Source organism: Chanodichthys erythropterus, chromosome 5, assembly GCF_024489055.1.
Source record: "Chanodichthys erythropterus isolate Z2021 chromosome 5, ASM2448905v1, whole genome shotgun sequence".
Lineage (NCBI taxonomy): Eukaryota > Metazoa > Chordata > Actinopteri > Cypriniformes > Xenocyprididae > Chanodichthys > Chanodichthys erythropterus.
Window position 1 is genome coordinate 29,157,236 of NC_090225.1, and position 21,998 is coordinate 29,179,233.

General features: G+C 39.4%; 2 protein-coding genes across 2 annotated transcripts in view; both read right to left on the reverse strand.

Moving 5' to 3' along the window:
• The window catches only part of plpp4 (phospholipid phosphatase 4), a 116,129-nt gene extending 111,442 nt beyond the window's left edge, over positions 1–4,687 (reverse strand). Inside the window, exon 1 of the mRNA XM_067385441.1 lies at positions 4,599–4,687. Within this exon, the coding sequence (XP_067241542.1) occupies positions 4,599–4,687 (89 nt within the window). The remainder of the gene's footprint in view (positions 1–4,598) is intronic.
• A 15,198-nt stretch (positions 4,688–19,885) lies between these two features.
• lhb (luteinizing hormone subunit beta) lies at positions 19,886–20,540 on the reverse strand. The gene is made up of 3 exons (XM_067385442.1): positions 20,530–20,540; positions 20,240–20,426; positions 19,886–20,125 (listed from the first exon to the last, which is right to left on the reverse strand). Exons 2-3 carry the CDS (start codon positions 20,423–20,425, stop codon positions 19,886–19,888), a joined length of 426 nt encoding a protein of 141 aa, XP_067241543.1. The 5' UTR covers position 20,426; positions 20,530–20,540.
• Between the last annotated feature and the right edge of the window lie 1,458 nt (positions 20,541–21,998).

Here is a 21,998-nt window from a genome sequence, read left to right on the forward strand (position 1 = left end):
CAGGTGGTGGTGCTAGAGGGATTGAGTTAGATACTCCATATTTGCTATGGTGATATTTTAGACTGTCCTCTATCACTGTGTCAAATTTCACAACTATTTTTGTGCATATGGTTCTATAGACAGCCCATAAGAAGAGGAAAAAAAAAGGAAGAATAGTAATAAGAACGCCAACGGATACAATAGGTGCCTACGCACCTTCGTTTATCCATTTCATTTATATAGCGCCTTTCAAGAACCCAAGGATGCTATACATAATGCTGATAGATAACATGAATACAAATATACAATCAGTATACACATGATCAAGCAGACTGAGCAGACAGAGATCATATAATAAAGGCTAGAAGTAACCAAAGCAAGCATGGAACTGGAAATTGAGGCAGAAAATCAGTTAACAAAACATATTGTAAATAAGTGAGTTCTGAGGTCAGTTTTAAAGGTCTGGAGTGGAAAAAGAGTTTGCTCTAGAGCTTTGGAGCTGAAATGCTGAAAGTCCTACCACCCACACAAGATAGTCAGGACTTGGGTACTGCAAGCAAATTCTCAGAACTCGATCTCAGAGTACAGGCAGGGACATAGGGGTGAATGAATTCAGAAAGGTAAGAAGGTACCGAACCATGGTGAGCCTCGAAAACTAGGACAAGTATCTTAAACTGAATACAATAAATAACAGGGAGACAATGTAATAGCTGTAGGACAGGAGTGATGTGGGCTGATGTTTTTTGTATAATTAAGGGCACGAGCAGCTGAATTAAGGACTTTGTTGGATAGGACATAAAACAAAGAGTTACAATAATCCAATAATACAACAATTCAGCATCTTTGAAATTAGTGAATGTTGTATACAGACAATATTGCAAAGATTTGACAAGCTGGTTGATATGAGGTTCAAAATATAATCTAGAATCAAACAGTACACCAAGATTGCGTATAGTGGGGGAGGGATGAACTATAACTCCATCAGTGTTAATGGAGAAGTCATGTTTGGAGGAGAAAAAGGATTTAGGGCCTACAAACATGATTTTTGTTTTTTCCAGTATTCAATTTTAAGAAATTTGGAGCCATCTATACTTTAAGATCATGTAAGATCATGTTGAGGAAGGGGAGGGAATTGGGCAGTGCAGTAAAATAGATTTGCGTATCAGCATAAATTGCGCATAAATGTGGAAATTAAGACCTTGGCGCCAGATGATCTGACCCAGAGGAAGCATGTAAATTAAAACAGAAGTGGACCAAGAACAGAACCTTGAGGCACTCCACGGGAAAAAGTGACAGAGCGAGATTTGTGTTTATCAATGTTAATGAACTGTTGCCTGTCTGAGAGATGCTGCATGAACATAGCCACTGAAGGACAGTTCCTGTAATGCCAATAGACAGATGAGATCGAAGTACAGAGTGACAAACAGTATCAAAAGATGCACTCAGGTCCAAGAGGACCAGAAGGCTTAAGACACCAGAATCAGGAGCGAGGAGGAGGTCAATCGCTACTCTTAAAGAGCAGTCTCTGTAATGGAAATGGTTCATGCAATTTTTTTTTTTCCCAAATGAGTCTGTAGTTGTGTGGCGACCACCTTTACTAGGTCCTTAAGACAAAAAGGGAAGGTTGGATTTTGGTCCAAAGATGATAATCATGACTGTGATTTTTTTGAGTACCGGGTTTGATCACAGCTATTTCAGTCCATATAACCAGTCATACGAGATCTATTTATCATGTGAGTGATAGGTATAATGAGAGAAGGCAGAAAGGTTTTGAGCAGGTGTGTTGGTATTGGATCTAGCTGACAGAAAATGGAGTTAGATGTAATAATCAGCTGTTCAACCATAGATGAAATGAGTGTAAAGGGAAGTAGAAGGTTCTGGAGGAGCAAAGGAAGAGAAAGACTGACAGAATGTCAGAAAATCTGAAGAACCATTAATAGAGGGAGATGGTGGTTTGACAAGTTTGTTGATCTCAGAGAATATGGTCCCTGTGTCATCTTTGCTTAAGGAAGGATTTTTATAGAGGTCAGTGAATCCATGCTGTATCCACCGTAATTTTCAGGTAAGAGCGTGCACAGCCATTTGTAAATTTAATGTGTCCAGTGTCATTCACTTCCAATTATATTTGGCTATACAAAACAGCTCATTACGCTGCTTGATATCGCAACCTAGTATTTCTTACCATATTATTTTAATGCATTGTCTTCATTATAAACACACTGGTTTGTAGCTCAAACAGTTTTACAGTTTACTGCACTTTAATAGTCTTGTCATTTCCCTATAGTGGCTAATGAATCGGAAGTCTCGCACATTCACACCTTAAAACACACTATTTATGCTTTGAAAAATAAGGTGGAAAAGCCTCTAAATATGCAATATTAGGTGCATTACAGCAGAGTCAACAAGAATATTACAGGATCATGAAATGAGCTGCTATCTATTCAAATGATCGAAGTCAAAATATGTACATAATTATAATGGTACACCGAAAAAAAATGGTAGTATCCTAACTAACCAGTAATGTGACCTCACAGAATCAACCTAAATTTATTCAAGTCAAACATTTTAATAGTTTAAATCATGTGAAAATGGTTCTCTAGTTTAACAATTGCAAGTGGTGAAAATTTGCAAACTTCAAAAGACAGTTCACCCAAAAATGTTATGTACATTTAGTTAAAGTTGTCCAAAACAAGACTGGATCCCAATGACATTATTGTTTATATGCATCATCATCTGTGTTCCACAGAAGAAAAACATCATACACGTTTTTTGAATGAGGGTGTGCAGATGAAGACATAATTTTTCATTTTAGTTGATCTATCCTTTAAATATATGCTTGCTTTCTAAAAAAAATAAATAAAAAAAAAATATTTTCATGCAACTGAGCTTCCCTACGAACATGACATCAGGTGATCAGCATTCAGAAGGCACGTCGTCTCCTGATGGCTGATATCTCAGGGCACATCAAATCTGGGCCAGTCATGGAATTGCTGACAGGCAGCAGATGTTGTGCTCTGAGGCTAGCTTCGCTAGTAATAGACTCATATTGTGAAGACAATGAGAGGTTTGACTGGATTCTTGTTGCAGCAGACAACACCTGGCAAATAATCAAGTGCCAAGAAAGAGAACAAGTATTCTACAAACATGTTAACTCAGTTTACTATATTGGATTGCATATTAAGAATGCCAGTGTCAAAACTGAATGTCAGTTCACCTCAGTGAAAACTTGAAGTGAAGAAATGTGAGTGGCACTTGTCACAAACTAGAGTGTTTCTAGAGATGGCTTGGGTTTCTCCTTTAATGTAAGTCTTTGAGGTTTTTTTCATGCCCATAGCACAACTGTTGCAGGATGAGTCATGCGTAGTAAGAGTGAAGCTTGCTTTAGCAAACACTAACGGCAATCATCATCAACATCAGCCCGCCAGGCAGCTCCTTCCTCAACCCTGAAACGTTTGCCTTTTTTTTGTTGTCATTCTATGATATATGTGATATTTCCTCATTCAAAACAGGTTCAAGTTCCCAGTCTGTATAAGTAAGGCCAGCTTTCCTCACGTCTAACTCATCACATTTATCCCCCTGTGCTGACTACAGACACAAGCACACACTTCCAAACGTTCCTCTTCAAAGTGCAACATCACAATAAATTCCAGGATGCATGCACACATTGACTGGATTACAGACATCTGAACATATGCTGCTATTTCAATCAAACAATAGAATAAACTGAGAAGCAAGGCTGATTATATTTCTGCAGTACAGTTTTCAAGAAACTGAAAATGACTGAGCACGGCAGGAGACTATAGATAACCAAAAGATTAATGAAACTACAGAAAGTCTTTGTTAACAAACCCCTCAGAGCATCTCATTCCATTATTATCATATTATTCTCATTCCGTTATCACAGTAATTCATCTCATTATGACATAAGCTAAATTGCTTTAATAACACAGGATTATAAAATCATTTAAAAAATGTGTTGCTTGTATATGAATGAACTTGAAGAACTCCAACAACCTGTTTGCACAGTGAGCGCAAGATCGTCTCTTGCTAGACAGAATTTCTCATCTTTTTCTTTCACAGGTTGTGATGGTGCTTGCCTTTGCACCATGCATTTCAAGAAACCTCAATCTCCTTGGTAACACTTACTTGAAGCCTGTATGTAATGCATTCAATATCTAAATTGTAAAATGTTTTTTTTTTTTTTTTTACAAATAATTGTAACCTCACTTAACCCAATCCTTTAAAGAGCATTATAACAATAGAGCATTATAAAAATACAGTATGAATAAGTATGAAGTGTGTGAGTGTCATTATTTAGAACAGCATTATAATGTATTATCAATGCATTAAGAATACTTTACAAAAAATAAAACATGCCTTATAGTAGCCTATTGATTTATTAAAGATGTGATAACCTATCAGAGAACTTTAAATCTGGGAAAGGATGATGAAACACCCATAGGCTGTTTAGCTATATTTCCAATTATACCAGTTTAATTGGAAGGGTGTCTCGTTTAGTTAGGCTGTGTCACGTTTACACTAACGCGTCGTATTTTTCACTATCTTGCATACACAGTAACATTGCATTATATTGTGCCAAATGCAGGTAGCCTACTTACACAAAAACTCCGAAGAGCAGCACTCTCACGGCGATCTCCAGAGCCAGATCACGAACGTATTTCCTTCGGTCTGGGGGAGACATCTTCATGTTGTTCACACAATCGAATTCTGACTGAAAGAAATCAAGAGCACAAACCAGAGAAGTCGGTGGTAGTCCACAATTGTCCTAAACACTCGACACACTTTGGCGTCCGGCACCTGCAGCTGTCTGCCGTTTTGTGTTCATTTGGAAAAGACCCGGTCCTGCTGAAATGCCCCTTGTTGCGCTACAGTTGCAGTATGTAGTACAGTACTCGAGTTCTGCTTGTTCTGAAGGTGCCGAGGAGTCTGTGGTGCGCTGAGTGAAGAGAGACGCGACTGTGAGCTGGACCCAACCAGACAACAGACAACAGCATCCGAGCCAGGTGATGCTCTCTGATCAAAGTCTCTCTCTCTCTCTCTCTCGCTCTCTCTCTCTCTCTCTCTCGTCTTGAAATTTACATTACTTTAGCAGTACGGCCAGGTAATGTGTTTTTGGTATGCTGATCATAAAATTCGTCATTTCACTCCTTTGTATCTTTAAATATTTTCTGTTTTAGTCTCCAGACTGTTGGTGTACCATTGTATTATTGTGGCAATATTTTTATATACTGACGGTTTCAGATATGATCAGACATTAATTTTCAATGCTCCCTTTTTTACTTTCATATTAAAGGGTTAGTTCACCCAAAAATGACAATGCTGTCATTAATTACTCAGCCTTGTGTAGTTCTACATCCGTAAGACCTTCCTTCATCTTCGGAACACAAATTAAGATATTTTTGATGAAATCCGAGAGCTCTCTGACCCCTTCATAGACAGCAACATAATTACCACTTTCAAGGTCCAGAAAGGTAGTAAAGACATTGGGTCTCATTCATGAAGCACGAGCAGAACAAATTTTTGTGTAAATCGTGTGTAAAATTTTCGTATTCATTAAAATATTAGTATTTTCCAAATGTTAGTTGGTACGAAAGAAATCTACACCTGCTCCCAGCCACGCATAAATAGTGCGCTTAAAGGAACACTCCACTTTTTCTGAAAATAGGCTCATTTTCCAACTCCCCTAGAGTTAAACAGTTGAGTTTTACCGTTTTCGAATCCATTCAGCCGATCTCCGGTTCTGGCGGTACCACTTTTAGCATAGCTTAGCATGGTTCATTGAATCTGATTAGACCTATGCATCGCGCTTAAAAATGACCAAAGAGTTTTGATATTTTTCCTATTTAAAACTTGACTCTTCTGTAGTTAAATCGTGTACTAAGACCGACGGAAAATAAAAAGTTGTGATTTTCTAGGCTGATATGGCTAGGAACTATACTCTCATTCAGGCGTAATAATCAAGGAACTTTGCTGCCGTTCCATGGCTGCAGCAGTGCAATGATATTACGCAGCGCCCGTGAGCACCTGCTTGCACAGGGAACGTGCCTTGCAACCATGGAGACGTTTGTGAGAGACGCTGCGTAATATCATTGCACTGCTGCAGCCATGGAACGGCAGCAAAGTTCCTTGATTATTACGCCTGAATGAGAGTATAGTTCCTAGCCATATCAGCCTAGAAAATCGCAACTTTTCATTTTCTGTCGGTCTTAGTACACGATTTAACTACAGAAGAGTCAAGTTTTAAATAGGTAAAATATTGAAACTCTTTGGTCATTTTTAAGCGCGATGCTAACGGTCTAATCAGATTCAATGAACTATGCTAAGCTATGCTAAAAGGGGTACCGCCAGAACCGGAGATCGGCTGAATGGATTCGAAAACGTTAAAACTCAACTGTTTTAGTGTTCCTTTAACATCCGAATGTTTTGCTCATTAATAAGGCTGCATTTTAATTCACCTTAATAAGGTACATATTTACACAGCATTTTGAAAAAATATTATATATAGTAATTACATACGTTTTTTCTTTTTACTTTTATTGTGAGAGCCAGTAATAGCATCTGCAAACGGAGCACTTTAATCAAATAATTAATTGATTTCAATACGGTTGGGCAAACTAATGGCCCCATATTGTTATGGAAATTGTTTCCTATAAAATGGCCAAAATCCTTTGTTTGATGTCATAATATGATGCCCATATATAGTTGTCATTCGAATTTAATGGGCGGGATTTATGGTAATTGAGAATGAGCGTGCACGGGCATCCCATTTACTACTGATTGGAATTCATTAACACACACACACACATTTCACTATCACTTCTGACATTTACATTTAAGTATTTGACATTTAAGTATTTGTGAATCAGGAGAAGAGTTTCAGGAAGGTCTCTTTATGCGCAAATCACTCACATATTTACTCGTATATTTACCAATGTTTCATGAATGAGACCCAATGTTAAAATAGTCCATGTGACTGCATTGGTTCAACCTTAATGTAATGAAGTGACAAGAATACTTTTTCTGCGCGAAAATAAAACAAAAATAATGACTTTATTCAACAGTATCTTCTCTTCCCTGTCAGTCTCCTACGCTGTTTACGTTGTATAGACAGTGCAGAGCTTCCAGGTTCTATATGTCAGAACGACGCATGCATGTGATGCCAGTCAATAATGAGTCGGTGTTCTGACTAATTTAACAATGTCTTTACTACCTTTCTGGGCCTTGAAAGTGGTTTTAAAGCGCATTTAAAATCATTCTTGTCGGTTATTGGCTGGAGCGTGTTTATTATGTTTTGTGGTCCAGGCTGCACCTGTTTGTTTTTATTGCCATTTTCGGAGCTTGTGGCGACTTCAGAGACCGCGTTTTTTTTACAGTGTGTTCAGGGGACAGGCAGCTAGCGGATAGTGAGGAGATGTTTGCTGTATGTGACAAAAAATGTTTGGCCTAAAAACGCATGACATCGCTTAGAGCACCTTAAACTAAACACATAATTTGACTACACAGGCAATATTGTTCATGATATAATGCACAGATTTTAAATATACACTGTAAAGACTTCACAAGTACAAAGGTATAACCATATTTATTAATATAATATCGTTTAAGTTACCAGGTAAAAAAAAAAAAAGAGGGAACACTTTATTTTAGTGTCCTTGTTATAGCTGTCACATGTACTTGCCTGTTAACTGTCACTGGCCCACAGCCATTACATATTTAAAACAGTAATATCCTATACTAAACCTAAATTAATCTTGACAAACTATATATCATTTGAAAGCTTACAATCTCTACTTGTCATATTTGGTGACTGTCAAAATATATTTGGTGATTTTCAAAATATATTACAGAGGTGCAGTAATTTATCAATTTGCAACAAGCATATTTTCAGATGTTCAGACCTTTATTTTGAAATAGCGATGAACATGATGAAATCATTAAAGGTTGGTTGAAACATGTTTGTTTTTATGCCTAGAGTACAAAAGATAACATCCATTCAATTTTTTTTTAGAAAAAAAGGTCTGAAAATGTTTTTAATATAAAAAAAAATAATAATAAATTTATGATTGTGGCAGCAAGCTATAACCCACATGCAGGTTGTGTTTATGTTTATTAGAGGCTGAATTCATATCAAATTCTGCCAAACTTCCCAAACTACTTCTATATAGGATGTCTACTTCACAAATTGAATGAAAATAATGGAAATATATGGTTCAGATCACTCAAACCATATATGGAAATGGAGGCGCCTTTATATGGTCAGTAATGGAGCTTGGTTGTCATCTAGTGAAGAAGTGTGGTACTGCGCCCAAACAAAATCTTACTGAAAGCTCATTTTTTGAGATATCAACCTGAAATTTGGAACACAAATTGTTCATATTTTCGGCTTTGATTTCCTTGCAGTTTTAGAGTAAAACTTGTTTTGTAAAATATATATTTTATATTTTATATAAAATATTATATTTTTACATTTTACATTTTCATAAACTTAAACTTGTATAACTTTTTTTTTATTTCACTTCTACAGTAATCTGCCAAATTCCATCTTTAAAACAAGACCAGCCTTATGTCTATATTCCAAAATGGTAATGTGGTATTACTATGGTGTGATGTAACAGATAGAAAGGAATTCCATGTCAGGCCTGATGGAATTTATATTATATTATAAAAATTATATTATATAATATAAATTATATGATATAATTTATATTATATTATATTTATATATTATACACTGCCCTCCAAAAGTTTGGAAACACCCCTGGCAAAGTGTGTTTTTGGACGATATCAGCATAAATCCTTATCATTTTCTGGTGCAAATACATTACAGTAACTTGACATTATCACTGATGCAACCTGGTCTTGTACTATTAAACCAAATGTGTTAATATTCTGACTTTAATAAAGGTAGCTATAAAATTGTTGAAAGAGTAACTCTCTTCAAACTCTTGCACCACTATGACAGAAGTCGACCTGAAGAATAAAAAAATGGCCAACAATGCTTTCCTCCTTTGCCCGCCAGTGATTTTTACCAGGTTTGGACAAAGTACTAATGAAGCAAGAAGCATTTAACACATTGCGTTCATATTCTGGGCTCATCTTGCCTGTATATAGTATTCATTATCAATAAGGTGTATCATGAATTTGGTCTTAATATCACTGTTTGTTTTTTTTTTAGCTTGGTATATCACTAATCCAAACTAATGCCAAGAAACAAATAGCATCATGGACATAGCAATGTTTTTTAAGATATTTAAAAATGACTACTCGTTCAAGATCTGTGCTGCTAAACACAAAAATTCAGGTAAAAAGTCAGTGTAAGCCAGAAACTGGAAGGCTAAATGGCAAAAATAAATTAAACCCATCTTGAAGTATTAATAAAATTATTGTATTAGTATCTGTTTCATCTTTGTAGCATACAAGTTAATTGTAGCCATTCTTTGAGGTATTTTTATTTCTTGTACTTTGGTTTATGTACCAAGTGTTGACCAATTCCTTATTAGTGAGGATCTTAAAAACAGGCAGATAATGAGACGTTGCACATTAAACTTTAAAGGTGACAGAAAATGGTTCCAGGAGAGTGAGAATCTGGAGGAGTAAAAAGCAGCGGAACTGACATTAACCTTCACCAATTAAACATGAGGACACAAAATTATGCATGAACCTAGTAAATGATCACATTTCAACATGCATTTTGCCGCCTCTGAAAACGGTTTGATGGAATCTTTGCAATAAAATGTCCCTGAGAAGTTCTTTATCTTCTGTGGTGAAGTAGGAAGGAGACAGGCAGTCTGTTTTAACATTGCGTAAAATATTCATGAGGTTGTATGAAGTGGGAACAAAGCTGTGCTGTTGCCTGCAGGTTTAGTTCTCAGATCTGCTGGGCTTCTAGATCATTGTCTCCACGCTGTAGTTCCTGCAGTTTCTTCTCTCACTAATGGGCAACATGAAGAAATGCACAGGGATGTGCGGCCTCCACCTGCATCTGTTACAGTGGCCATTAGCAAGCAAGATTGACTCAAAACTGTATATATTGTTTCATTTCTGTTTCCCTTGGTTTGCATGGTTTTTGATTTCGTGTTTCTTGTTGAGGTCTTCGTTATCTCTTATAATGTATAGCCATTTGTTTCAAATCTTTAACTGTTGGTTTTTGCATCGTCACAGTGCATTTATAAGTGCTAAAATAGTCCCTTATACAGTACATGTTGTTATTACACAGTAGTTATGTCATTGAAACATTGAAACATGAATCCTATAATTGGATTTTTGCAATGTTTTATTTTCACTGCATGGCACTAACATGGTAGTAATCACAAAGTAAATTTATTTAGAAGTACCTTGCAGAAACCTACACTGCCCTCCAAAAATTTGGAAACGCCCTAGAAAAGTGGGGTTTTGGACAATATTGGCATGAATCCTTTTTAATTTGTGATCATTTTGCACTGATAAGGGACAATACAAACTACGAAAACATATTTTATTACATAAACAGTTTATACATATAAAAACTTAAATTTTCCATTCATCAAAATATCCTCCATTAGCAGCTATCTGACCTAAACTGGGTTCTGATTGGTTCATTGTATTCTAAACTTAATTGTCAATCAATTGTTGAAGCTATTAAGGTGTGCTGACCCAAAAATCCTTTACAAACCTGGGCCAAGTTTAAACCAGTAACCAGCATCACAGCTGGCAAAGGGGCATGTCTGAATTTGACATGTATATATAGTACATAATATTATTATGTAATCAAAATGAAAATTATTATTGCTGGCCTTCAATGCAAGCTGGTCTCATGATGAAAACGTACCTGTGGGCACGTTTTCGCGAGTCGCGAAATACGCACCAATGAGTACATATCACTGCAGTTTCTCTCTGAAATGTCCACTGAGTGGCGCTAAAAGCATGTTTTTTTTTGTTTTGTTTTTTTTTGCCGGAGCAGATAATAGGGTGAATGCGGTAGGTTTTATGACGTTGCTTTTTAGACGAATCGCCGCGTTCTCGATTTGACATTTGCGCTCCATTGCATTTTAAAATAACTTCCCACCGACACTAAGCCTAAACCTACCCAATAGTGTTAACAAAAGCAAACGTGACGTAAGAAGCGTCTGTTTTTCAGCTCATTTAGATCTCTCTTTGAGCTCTTTTTTTTTGCCGTCAGTCGCCTTCATACCCAGGCAGGGGGAGTCGACTCCTCGCCATAAGTCCAACTCCGTATCGGCCGAGCTACCGAGCAAGCTTGGTTACGGCCAAAAAAAGCGAAACGCGTAGAGCCGGAAAATCCAAAGTACATTCGTTTACAAATCGGGCACTCTGGTCAGATGCGTTTTGAAGTCGTGACATGATATTGCGCGAGGAGACGCCAAAACGAGTCTTTACGAATCGATAATCTGACCCCGGCCGTCGTCGAAACCGTGCGTGAAAACAAGCAAAATCGCTTATCAACGTTTTACCGGCCTCTAGCGTTCGTTTCTGTAGGAAACTGCAGCGAGACGTACTCGTCGGTTCGTAATTTTGTGTCTCTGGAAAACGTGCCCATGGGTACGTCTCTCCCATGAGACCAGGTTGCCTTGATTATGATTTTACTTTTTTAACTTTAGTTAGTGTGTAATGTTGCTGTTTGATCATAAACAACATCTGCAAAGTTATGACGCTGAAAGTTCAATTTTCTTTTACAGAATTCTCTGTTTAAGGACTACAAAAAACAGCTGGTAGGGACTACAACGAGCTTCTTCCTGGGTTGGTGACATCACTAACCCTAAAATTTACATAAACCCCACCCCCGAGAACACTCAACAAAGGGGGTGGGGCCATGTTGGGCTGCTTTAGAGAAGAGGAAGAGTTGTTGTAGTAGAGTGTTGTTGTCATGCCGTCATTTTACACCGGACTGCTTCACAAACGAGGGTCAATTCAACACAAAAGATGAACATGACGGCACATGCTAGTGGATGAGTTGAATCAACTCCACAGCAACTACATAAATTTATCCACTAACCATTCAGAAACGTCCAGTTTCATTCTAAAAGTTGTAACTTCTTCCTGAGTCTCTCCATCAGTGTCGACTCCGGTTTGAACAATGTAAGGCTGAACACCGTTACTGACAATCCTCATTTTGGCTGCGTGAGATTCTCCAGCTTTGTTGTTGTTGAGCTGTTAAAGCTCCGCCCTCTTCTGGAAAGGGGGCGGGAGCAGCAGCTAATTTGCATTTAAAGGGACACACACAAAAACTGTGTGTTTTTGCTCACACCCAAATAGGGGCAAATTTGACAAGCTATAATAAATTATCTGTGGGGGATTTTGAGCTGAAACTTCACAGACACATTCTGGAGACACCAGAGACTTCTATTACATCTTGTGAAAGGGGCGTTATAGGTCAATGAAGCACATTCAGTTCATTCAACCACAATTACGATGTGTTGGCCAAGCATTTGGGTTTGTGTACTTATATAGTATATGTACAGTATGTGGCTTAATGTACATGTTTTTATTTTAGTTGCTTTCATCAACATCCAAATGAATTCTTCTTTTTTTTTTTTTAGATGCAGATGACCAACAAAGTATATTGACCACTTTTATGACCCATAACGAATGGATGTGCCTTTGGTTTGGAAAGGTTAAACTTTGTTTACACTTCTAACAGATTGTTGATTGTAGCAGCCATAATATCAGTTATACCATTCATGAATATTATATATAGACCATGCACTTATGTGCTTCCTGATGGCACATTCTGCTGCCTAGATATTCCCATCTGAAAATCTATGAATGTGAAATGTGAAATATTCACACAAGCGTGAAGCATTAGTTCCTGAACATCCCTCTTCCAACTCAGACACCTACTCACCTCAGATTAGCTCGCTTTCACCCACACTGTATCCGCAGATTGATTCATTCACTGTTTTCAGAGTGCCTGAAATAGCCTCCGATTTGAAGCCATCCACAAAGGGTATCCCATGTACTAGGGGACACTTAAAACAGGCGCTTTCTCTTCAGTGAGTATTAAAGAATTGCAAGCAACTATATATAAACGTTGTACTATTATAACTGTGTAATAGTTCTCACAGAAATTTTGTGTATATAAATTGAGATGTTAAGCCTTGTTTTCCATAAATGGGAAGTGGATGGTCATTTATTTTGTCAGAGAAAGGGAAAAAAAAGTACCTTACAAAGTTTGTGTTTCAGATCTCATTTGTAGTCATGATTGTTAAACTTTTCACAACACAGTTGGTCACATGAGTAACATGAGGTTTGGTGATAGTGACATCCAAACTGGTGGGCATATTTTTTAATTTCAACATAATGACATTTGAGATCTAATGCCTTCCACTTTCCTTGTACAGAAAGTCCAAAGCGCAGACATTCTCATTTTCATCTCACAAAATACTGTAAATAATACAGTAGTAAAATGACATGAGTATTAGGGAATGATGAACTGTTTTGGCTGAATTTCTTTAAATCTAGTTTAGATATTATTTATGACTCAGGGAAGCTGCAGGCTTGTATGTGGATATTGAAATGTTAATGCTTCAGAGAAATTCAAAGATGCATTGGCTCATGGGATATTTTTTCACACGAGCATGTGTTGGGAATTGGATATGCAGATTGTCTGCAAGAAGAATTTCTTGCTGAGAAGGAGAGAAACGGAATAATTGACGTTCTGCCCCTGGGTAATGATTAGTGAATAATACGGAAAGCATTTGTTATAATATTAAAGTAATTTCCCTCATGATCCCAAAATGATTCATTATAAGCTCATTTGTGAAGCACACCACAGTTGTAATTAACAGGTATGTATTGTCAGGGCAGTATAGGCTGCAAAACAATAAGGATCAGCTTGACAATACATCAGTTTCATTGGCTAAAATTCTCTCTTCATTCTTAAATATGTAAACCTCAAAATATAGCTACTTAAAGTGCCCTATTATGCTATTTTAAAGGTTACTAATTTTGTTTTTAAGGTCTCCTACAATAGGTTTACATGCATTAAGGTCAAAAACACTTTAATTTTCTCATCATATCCATTGTAGCATCAGCCATTTCTCTCACAGTGTCAGAAATGGTTTGCTCAAAGATTCAGCTCTGCTCTGATTGGTCAGATGGCCTAGTCTGTTGTGATTGGTCGACCGCTTACAGCTTGTGGTGGAAACTAAACACACATTACCATATCTGAATTTCAGTTCCTCAGCACTTGATACACAGTGATATGAACAGTAACGATGGCGTTGATTTTACTGTATCAATTCCAGCGCGAGTCCTCATCCTTTGGAAGTGCATCAAAATGGATTTGCTTTCACAGAGCAGAAAACAGTGTCTTCTTGACAGGCCAACAACACGAACCAAACTCTTCCAGTCTCAAATACAACTACAATGTTTGAGGGTCAAAGTAGAAGTTATTCATGGACAGCCAATGAAGATTATTAAATTGTTACGTAGGTATGAAACAGGAAGTGAGACTCGAATTACTGACGACTCACTTCAGGCAGTTCAGAATCACTCCATTTATCTGCACTTTGATCTTTGAAATTTTGAAATTGAAAAAATGAAATTTCTCTCACAGTAGAATGCACAGCTTTGCAAAGTATACTTCATTTGACTCGTACACAACTCGCCGTGAGTTACAACCCACGTAAATACCTTTGTATTCTTTCATGCTAGAGTTGTACAAATGAGGGTACTTTCTAACCTCTTCACACAATCTCTCGTCTATGTAGGCCTCCATTGTCGCTGTAGCTTGCATGTGTTCCCGTCTGTTCTGTTTATGCAGTTTTTCTTTGACTACCTTGTGAATCAACGCCCTAGGGCACGGTTGCCACCTTGTGAATAAATTAATTACTACAAAAATAAACTAATTACTAGGGGTGTGCACAAATAGTCGAATATTCGACCTGTAATTAAAATGCTATTTGAATTTTACTGTGGTGCTTTGCTGGCCATAAAGGCAGTGAATCCATGATAAATCCTGAGCACTACAACTCGCAGTTATAACGTAATGCACCGGGTGGCGCTGTGGAGCGTGTTTAACAAGTTCATTTTATTAGTCACATAATGTTGTCGTCTGTCTCGCGAAGTTTGTAATTACTTGGATGAAAATGATCTTACACAATTGAATTACTTTTGATCAAATTAATTATTGAAACAGAGTTATCATAACATCAGCACCATAATGAGAAAGCACATGAAATTTAAACACCCGTCCAATGAGGAAAGACAGCTGTCCATTAACCCATTGCATTCACGACAGGTAAGTGCAGCTGTAACCCAAATGAGCCTATAAGAACTTATTTGATAGCAAAATGATTTTGAGACATATGCTTCCTTTAAGTTTCGTCGAGGGAGACATATTTACGAACAGAAATCGCAAAGTTCTGCTGTTAGAAACTTAGCTTAGCATACCGTTACGTATTATCATTATCTTGTCTGTTGCGGCTCGTTTTCTCACCCGAGCATGTGGATATTATTGTTTTTCTCAACATGAACATGTGAAACAATATGAAAATGATAACCATACCATATAACGTTACTGTCATGAATCCTGTCAAGTTCCGGACTACAGTTCCCATCATCCTCTTTGCCAGTCATCATCAGCCACATACACCTGCAGCACATTACATGGACTATAAAACACTCACACACACACCACCTTGTTGCTAGGTCTTGTTTTCCCAAGTGTTGCATTTCCAAGCGTTATTTCCTGTCTGCCTGTCCTGTGTTACCGTTCCTGCCTGTCTCCTGTTTGTTGACCCGTTGCTGCCTGTCCTGACCATTGCCTGCACCCTGACTACGATTCTGCCTGTTCCTTGTTGTTCCCGTTTACTCCCGTTTGACCCTGCCTGTATGACTACGCTCACTGTAAATAAAGCTTTGCATTTGGATCCCTACCTGAGTCCCGCCTCCGTTACAGAAGACCTAGCCATCCTCAGATCCAGCAGCTTGGTGAGTGTTCCAGTCTCAGCTATCATGAATCCGTCTGCTCAATTAATGTGTCTCCGTCAAGGAGAGAGAACCATTGAGGAGTATGTCATGGACTTTATAGAACTGGCACCGTTAACTTGTTTTAATAAGGTGTGCCTCATGATATTCTTCCGCGGTGGACTATCTGACCTGCTCAGTTCCGTCATGCCATTGCATCAGCCTGAGGGGTCGTTGGAGCAATACATTGTCCTCGCATTGCAGCTGAGTGGCTCTAGTTTTACCGTGGGTGTCGCGGAGGAACACGACACCACGTTGCATCACATAATGGCTGCCGCTAAAGAGGACATTCACAAGATGGCGTCTACAACAACAACAACGCCAGTTCATACCCCCGCTGATCGCCCAGAGTCAAGTCACGTCTTCGCTGATCACCTAGAGCAACGTGACGCCTTCGTTGATCGCCCAGAGCAATGTCACGTCGCCGCTGATCGCCCAGAGCACCGTCACGCCTTCGCTGATCGCCCAGAGCAACGTCACGCCTTCGCTGATCGCCCAGAGCAAAGTCACGTCGCCGCTGATCGCCCAGAGTCACGTCAGGTCTCTAGATCAGTCCGGGAGCGGAGAGGGTTGCGTTCCAGTGTGACCGATCCACCGTTGATTTCAGTCCGAGCAGCTGGCATCCCCAAGTCTCCGCCGGCCACTTCACTCTCAAGCCCGGTGGCCGCTTCGCTCTCAAGCCCGGTGGCCGCTTCGCTCTCAAACCTGGTGGCCGCTTCGCTCTCAAGCCAGCCGGCCGCTTCGCTCTCAAGCCAGCCGGCCGCTTCGCTCTCAAACCTGCCGGTTTCAACGCTCTCAAAGCTCGCCGGTTTCAACGCTCTCAAGCTCGCCGGTTTCAACGCTCTCAAGCTCGCCGGTTGCTATGGACTCTTGTTCGCCGATTGCAGTGGACTTAAGCACCCTGGACGCGATGGACGAAATGGCTGCTTTGCCAGTGCCCACGGGCAAGATGGCCGCCCCTGCGGTGCTCAAGGATGCAGGGGTTGTTCCAGCCATTGAGTCCGCTCCAGCCAGTGAGTCCGCTCCAGAGCCCACTCTCCTTGTTAGTCCTGCAATGGCCAAGAGGGCTGTTTTCACTTTTTATGTTCTGGCTGTCCTGCGTGCGTGGAGGATGCACTTGAGCGCAATTGACTTTGAAACTGTATGCCAGCCCGAGCTCGCTGCCGTCCCAGAGCAGTACGAGCCCGCTGCCGTCCCAGAGCTGCCCGCTCTCCCTGATACAGACACGGAGGTCGTCACCGAGCTGCCCGCTCTCCCTAATACGTCTGCCCTGCTGCCGGCGCCACCCGAACTCCTTGCCCACGAGCCCGTTACGGACCCCGCTGAAATCCCCAAGAACTTTTTGGGGGGGGGCAGTATACCTGAGGGTGGGGAGCTTGTGGGTGGGGACCTTGCCTGGACACTGCCGTTTTCAGACTTTGAACTACTAGGGCCATTTATGGACTCATTGTTGCGGCTGCCCAAGCCGCCTAACCTGCCGTGGCTGCCCAAGCCACCCGATCTGCCGTGGCTGCCCAGGCCATCTGACCCGCCGTGGCTGCCCGAGGCTCCTGACCCGCCGTGGCCGCCCGTGGCACCTGACCGGCCGAGGCCGCCGACCCACTATGGCTGCCTGAGTTCCTGGACCTGCCCTGGAGACCTCCGTACCCGCCTGCACATCCAGTATCTCCTGCCTGTAGGTCTCCAGGGCAACCCCCCCCCCTCCCCAGTTGTGCCATCTCCACGGGGCGCGAGGACGCGCCTTCCGGGAGGGGGACATTCTGTCATGAATCCTGTCAAGTTCCGGACTACAGTTCCCATCATCCTCTTTGCCAGTCATCATCAGCCACATACACCTGCAGCACATTACATGGACTATAAAACACTCACACACACACCACCTTGTTGCTAGGTCTTGTTTTCCCAAGTGTTGCATTTCCAAGCGTTATTTCCTGTCTGCCTGTCCTGTGTTACCGTTCCTGCCTGTCTCCTGTTTGTTGACCCGTTGCTGCCTGTCCTGACCATTGCCTGCACCCTGACTACGATTCTGCCTGTTCCTTGTTGTTCCCGTTTACTCCCGTTTGACCCTGCCTGTATGACTACGCTCACTGTAAATAAAGCTTTGCATTTGGATCCCTACCTGAGTCCCGCCTCCGTTACAGTTACTGACGCAATGAACGTTTTGTACGATTACTGCCGCTGTCTGCTTTATAAGCGTTTTTCCCGTTTGCGCTGCTTGAGCTTAAATGTTTTTGTTCTTTATATATAGTATATATTTTTTGTTTACACATATTGTTTAATGCTTTGAACTAAAAGAAAAGCTTAAGATATAAGGTAAGCTTGTTTTGCATATTGCCTAATTGTAAGCTTGTTCAGGTTACAAAATCTTGATGAATAAAAAAAAAATAACATCCTTCTTTTTTGAATATTTTATAACGAATATTCGAATATTCGTTTTTTACGAGCCCAAATATTCGAATACAATATTTTGGAAAAATGCCCATCCCTACTAATTACCTGCACAGTTATCACATCTTCTAATGACAAAATTTGCATCATGTGTGCTGTACGTTGACCCTCGCATAAGTGTAAAAAGTGTTTTAGTAGGCTACCTTTCTAGACCTCAATAGGTGCAATGTCATTGCTGCCTATGATACCCTCAGATTTCATCAAAAATATCTTAATTTGTGTTCTGAAGATGAACAACGGTCTTAAGGGTGTGGAACGAGTAATTTATGACAGAAATTTCATTTTTGGGTGAACTAACCCTTTAATTCACTATTAGATTGTTACCTATATTTGTGTATGCTATGTGTTTATGTATAGAATATCATGCTAGCTTATCAATACGCCAACACCCAATGCTATTCTCTTGAGCGCTTCACATGAGGAGCTCTATTCGTACAAGAGAGTTTCAAATCAGTCACTAATGAGGTTCTGTTCCTTAGAAGGCAGATCAGTCATTGCTCATGGTAAACTGCTACTGTACCTTTAACTAACTGTAATGCCATCACAACATAATTGCTGTATTAAGATTTCATTGAATAGCATAACAATATTTCCACAAGGCAAACACAATGTTAATTCTCTAAATGACTGCATGAATTAATGTGAGAGGGCATGTTTACTTAAAATTTCTTACCAATTTTCCCAATATTGATCTTTCCTGCCATCTTCTGGCTAGAAAACATTATTGCCGCAGTCCACCAGTCTTTGCTGCTGCATCTTTCCCCATGTACTTTGAGCTACAGACTCCCCTATAGCATCATTTTGCTCGTTTCATAGGAAATCTGGTGTGCTTGGGGGAAATAAGTACCAGATCTGATGTTTGATTCATTTAGGCTATTCACTTAGCAGACACTTTTATTTAAAGTGTCTCAGATGATGAAAAAGATTCATTTCATGCTTTCATGCTTACTGGTAAAACACCTATTAAACTGTGTTATTCAGTTTTATGTTGCAGCATATCACTTCTGAATGGCCTTCAACGGAGAGCAATGCCTTTCACCAGCAGAATGCATAGGCCTTTCTTTGTATGGTTTCAATTTATTTTGTGTCGCTTTATATTTCAAGTGCAAAAGAGGTGCAGGGTAGAGTCAAAGACACAGACTTTATTTATCAAGCTTCAGTCAATAGTTCATTTGCAGGATTTTCTTCCTATTGTACATGTGTGTATCATTTAAACCCAACCTGTTCTTCTTTCTGGTCATTGACTGATGATTTTCCAATAATAACTTACACCCATTTAGTCTTAATATCCATGCCATCTGCTCATTTAGATGAGGCAGAATAAAAATGGTTAGACTTTAGCATAGAAAATGAAGTATGAAGTATGTACTTTTTTTTTTTATTGATATACATCTATGTGACATTTATCAGATTTAAAGTGGGCAGAGTTTGTGTACTCTGTGGTTTGGTGACAGGACAGTACTCCTGTAGGCTAGTACACAGGGAAATCCTCCCTCTGAGACATGCAGTAATCGGGCTGCAGGCTTTCGATGGTACAGTCGGATGTGTCCATGGTGCAGAGGCTGCAGTCGCAGCTGAGAGCCACCGGGTAGGTGATATGGGGGTCCACCCCGGGAGGACAGTCTGGCAAGCGGACTGTCTCGTAGCGGACGTCCCGGTAAGTGCACACATGTTGATAGACAGTAGAAAATGGGCTCTTGTATACAGGCTCCTAGAAGCAAGATAAAAAACTGTTTTATGTCACCACAGGAAATATTGATGCTTGTATAATAATATCAATGCAAACTAAAAATTGTTTCCATGCAAATAAAACGGAAGTACGCACCTTTGTTAGGCAGTGGCCACTGCAGATGGTGGTCTGAAACACCAGACATTTTGGACAGCCCTCTTTTTCCACCGCGACAGTCTCATTAACTGGCTCACATGGTGGAAGAAAAGAGCTTTGAGCAAAGACTAGCAGAACAACTAGACAGAATAAGAGAAGGAGGATGTTGTTTCGAACAACTAACATCCTGTGGAAGGAAAGGAAGGAAAGCAATTTAAATTACCTCGAAGCCCCATTGAAGCATTCCCAAGCAAAAAAATATTACTGCATTAAATATGTATTGGACTTACTTGACAGGTGTCCCTGTTGCTCAGCAGGCTGTTAGATGTGTTCAGATCTGAGCATCTGGCTACATTTATATACTGTAAGCGGTAACCAACAATTAAACTAAAATCTGACCTTAAATTAATCACTCTGATCTCAAGTGGATTATGTGTTTCCATCTCATGTAACAACTATTTAAATTTGTCAGGTCAGCATGAACAGATAAAAGACACCTGCTGTGCATTCAGTGTCGCTTTGGACAGTTTCATGTCCTTTATCTCATCTAAAATGGAGTATTAAGTGGAGCTAAATTCAGTTCCATGGCCTCCGTGTTAAATGGTCAGGAAATGATCAAGGTCTCAGGCCCTGCTCTCAGATTTCACTGTAAGCGAGTTCATTAGTGTTTGCAAGGCAGTGAACACTCAGACATCATATACACTCTTAAAAATAAAGGTTTTTTATTGTCATCTATGGTTGAAGAGCCTTTAACATCAATGGAACATTTCCATTTCCAAATGTTCTTTATAGTGGAAAAAGGTTCTAGATTTTGTTCTTCACACCAAAGTTCCTTTTAAGAACTATTTGCTGAAAGGATTCAATTTACATTTATTTGTATAGCGCTTTCCAAAATACATATTGTTTCAAAACAGCTTTACAGAAAATGCATGTCAACATTACAGGATCTTTGGAGAACAAAAATGGTTATTCTGTGGCACTGCTGTGAAAACCGCCTTTTTGAGCCTATTTTTAAAAGAGTGTAGCAGCCTTTAAAAAGCTTCTCACAGTTACAGTATGATTTCACAGTATAGGCTGCCAACTTTGAAGTTCAGTTTAGAGTGAGAATTATTCATATTGGGGTGCAGGGTGTGTGACAAACACAAAAACACTGCATCTCAAGAAGTGGATTGTGATTTTCAAACATTAGGCTTACTGACAACATGTTACAATGTTTAGGCTGCTTGGTACAATAAAAGGTACTGTGTTTTAATAAGAGTTTTCACAATTTGATTTCAATTCCTAAGCTTCAATCAATTCTGATCTAAATTCAATTCTAATCAATATTGAATCATTTGTATATCAGGTAGGCTACAGTGGCATTTTAATAAGAGTAAAAATATAATGAACATGTAAAATAGTGCATATGTTTTGCAAAATGCTCCTCTTTAGAGTTCATTGTTCTAGATAGTAATTGAGTTTATGGTCAGTGAATGGCATGAATGTAACATCATGTGACATTGTTTACAAGCTGTCTATTCAGAGAATACTACGGATGTCATTGGGGTTCATCAACTGTTTGGTTACAGACATTCTTCAAAATATCTTCTTTTGTGTTCAACAGAGATGAATAACTTGAAGATGAATAAATCGCAGTGGCGGCTCGTTAAGGGAGGCACAGCCTACCCACAATTTTTAGGAGAAAATGGGAGAAAGGATGATTTAATATTAATAAAATCCCTAGTTATTCGTTTCATTCCGTACAATTTTTTTTTTTTTG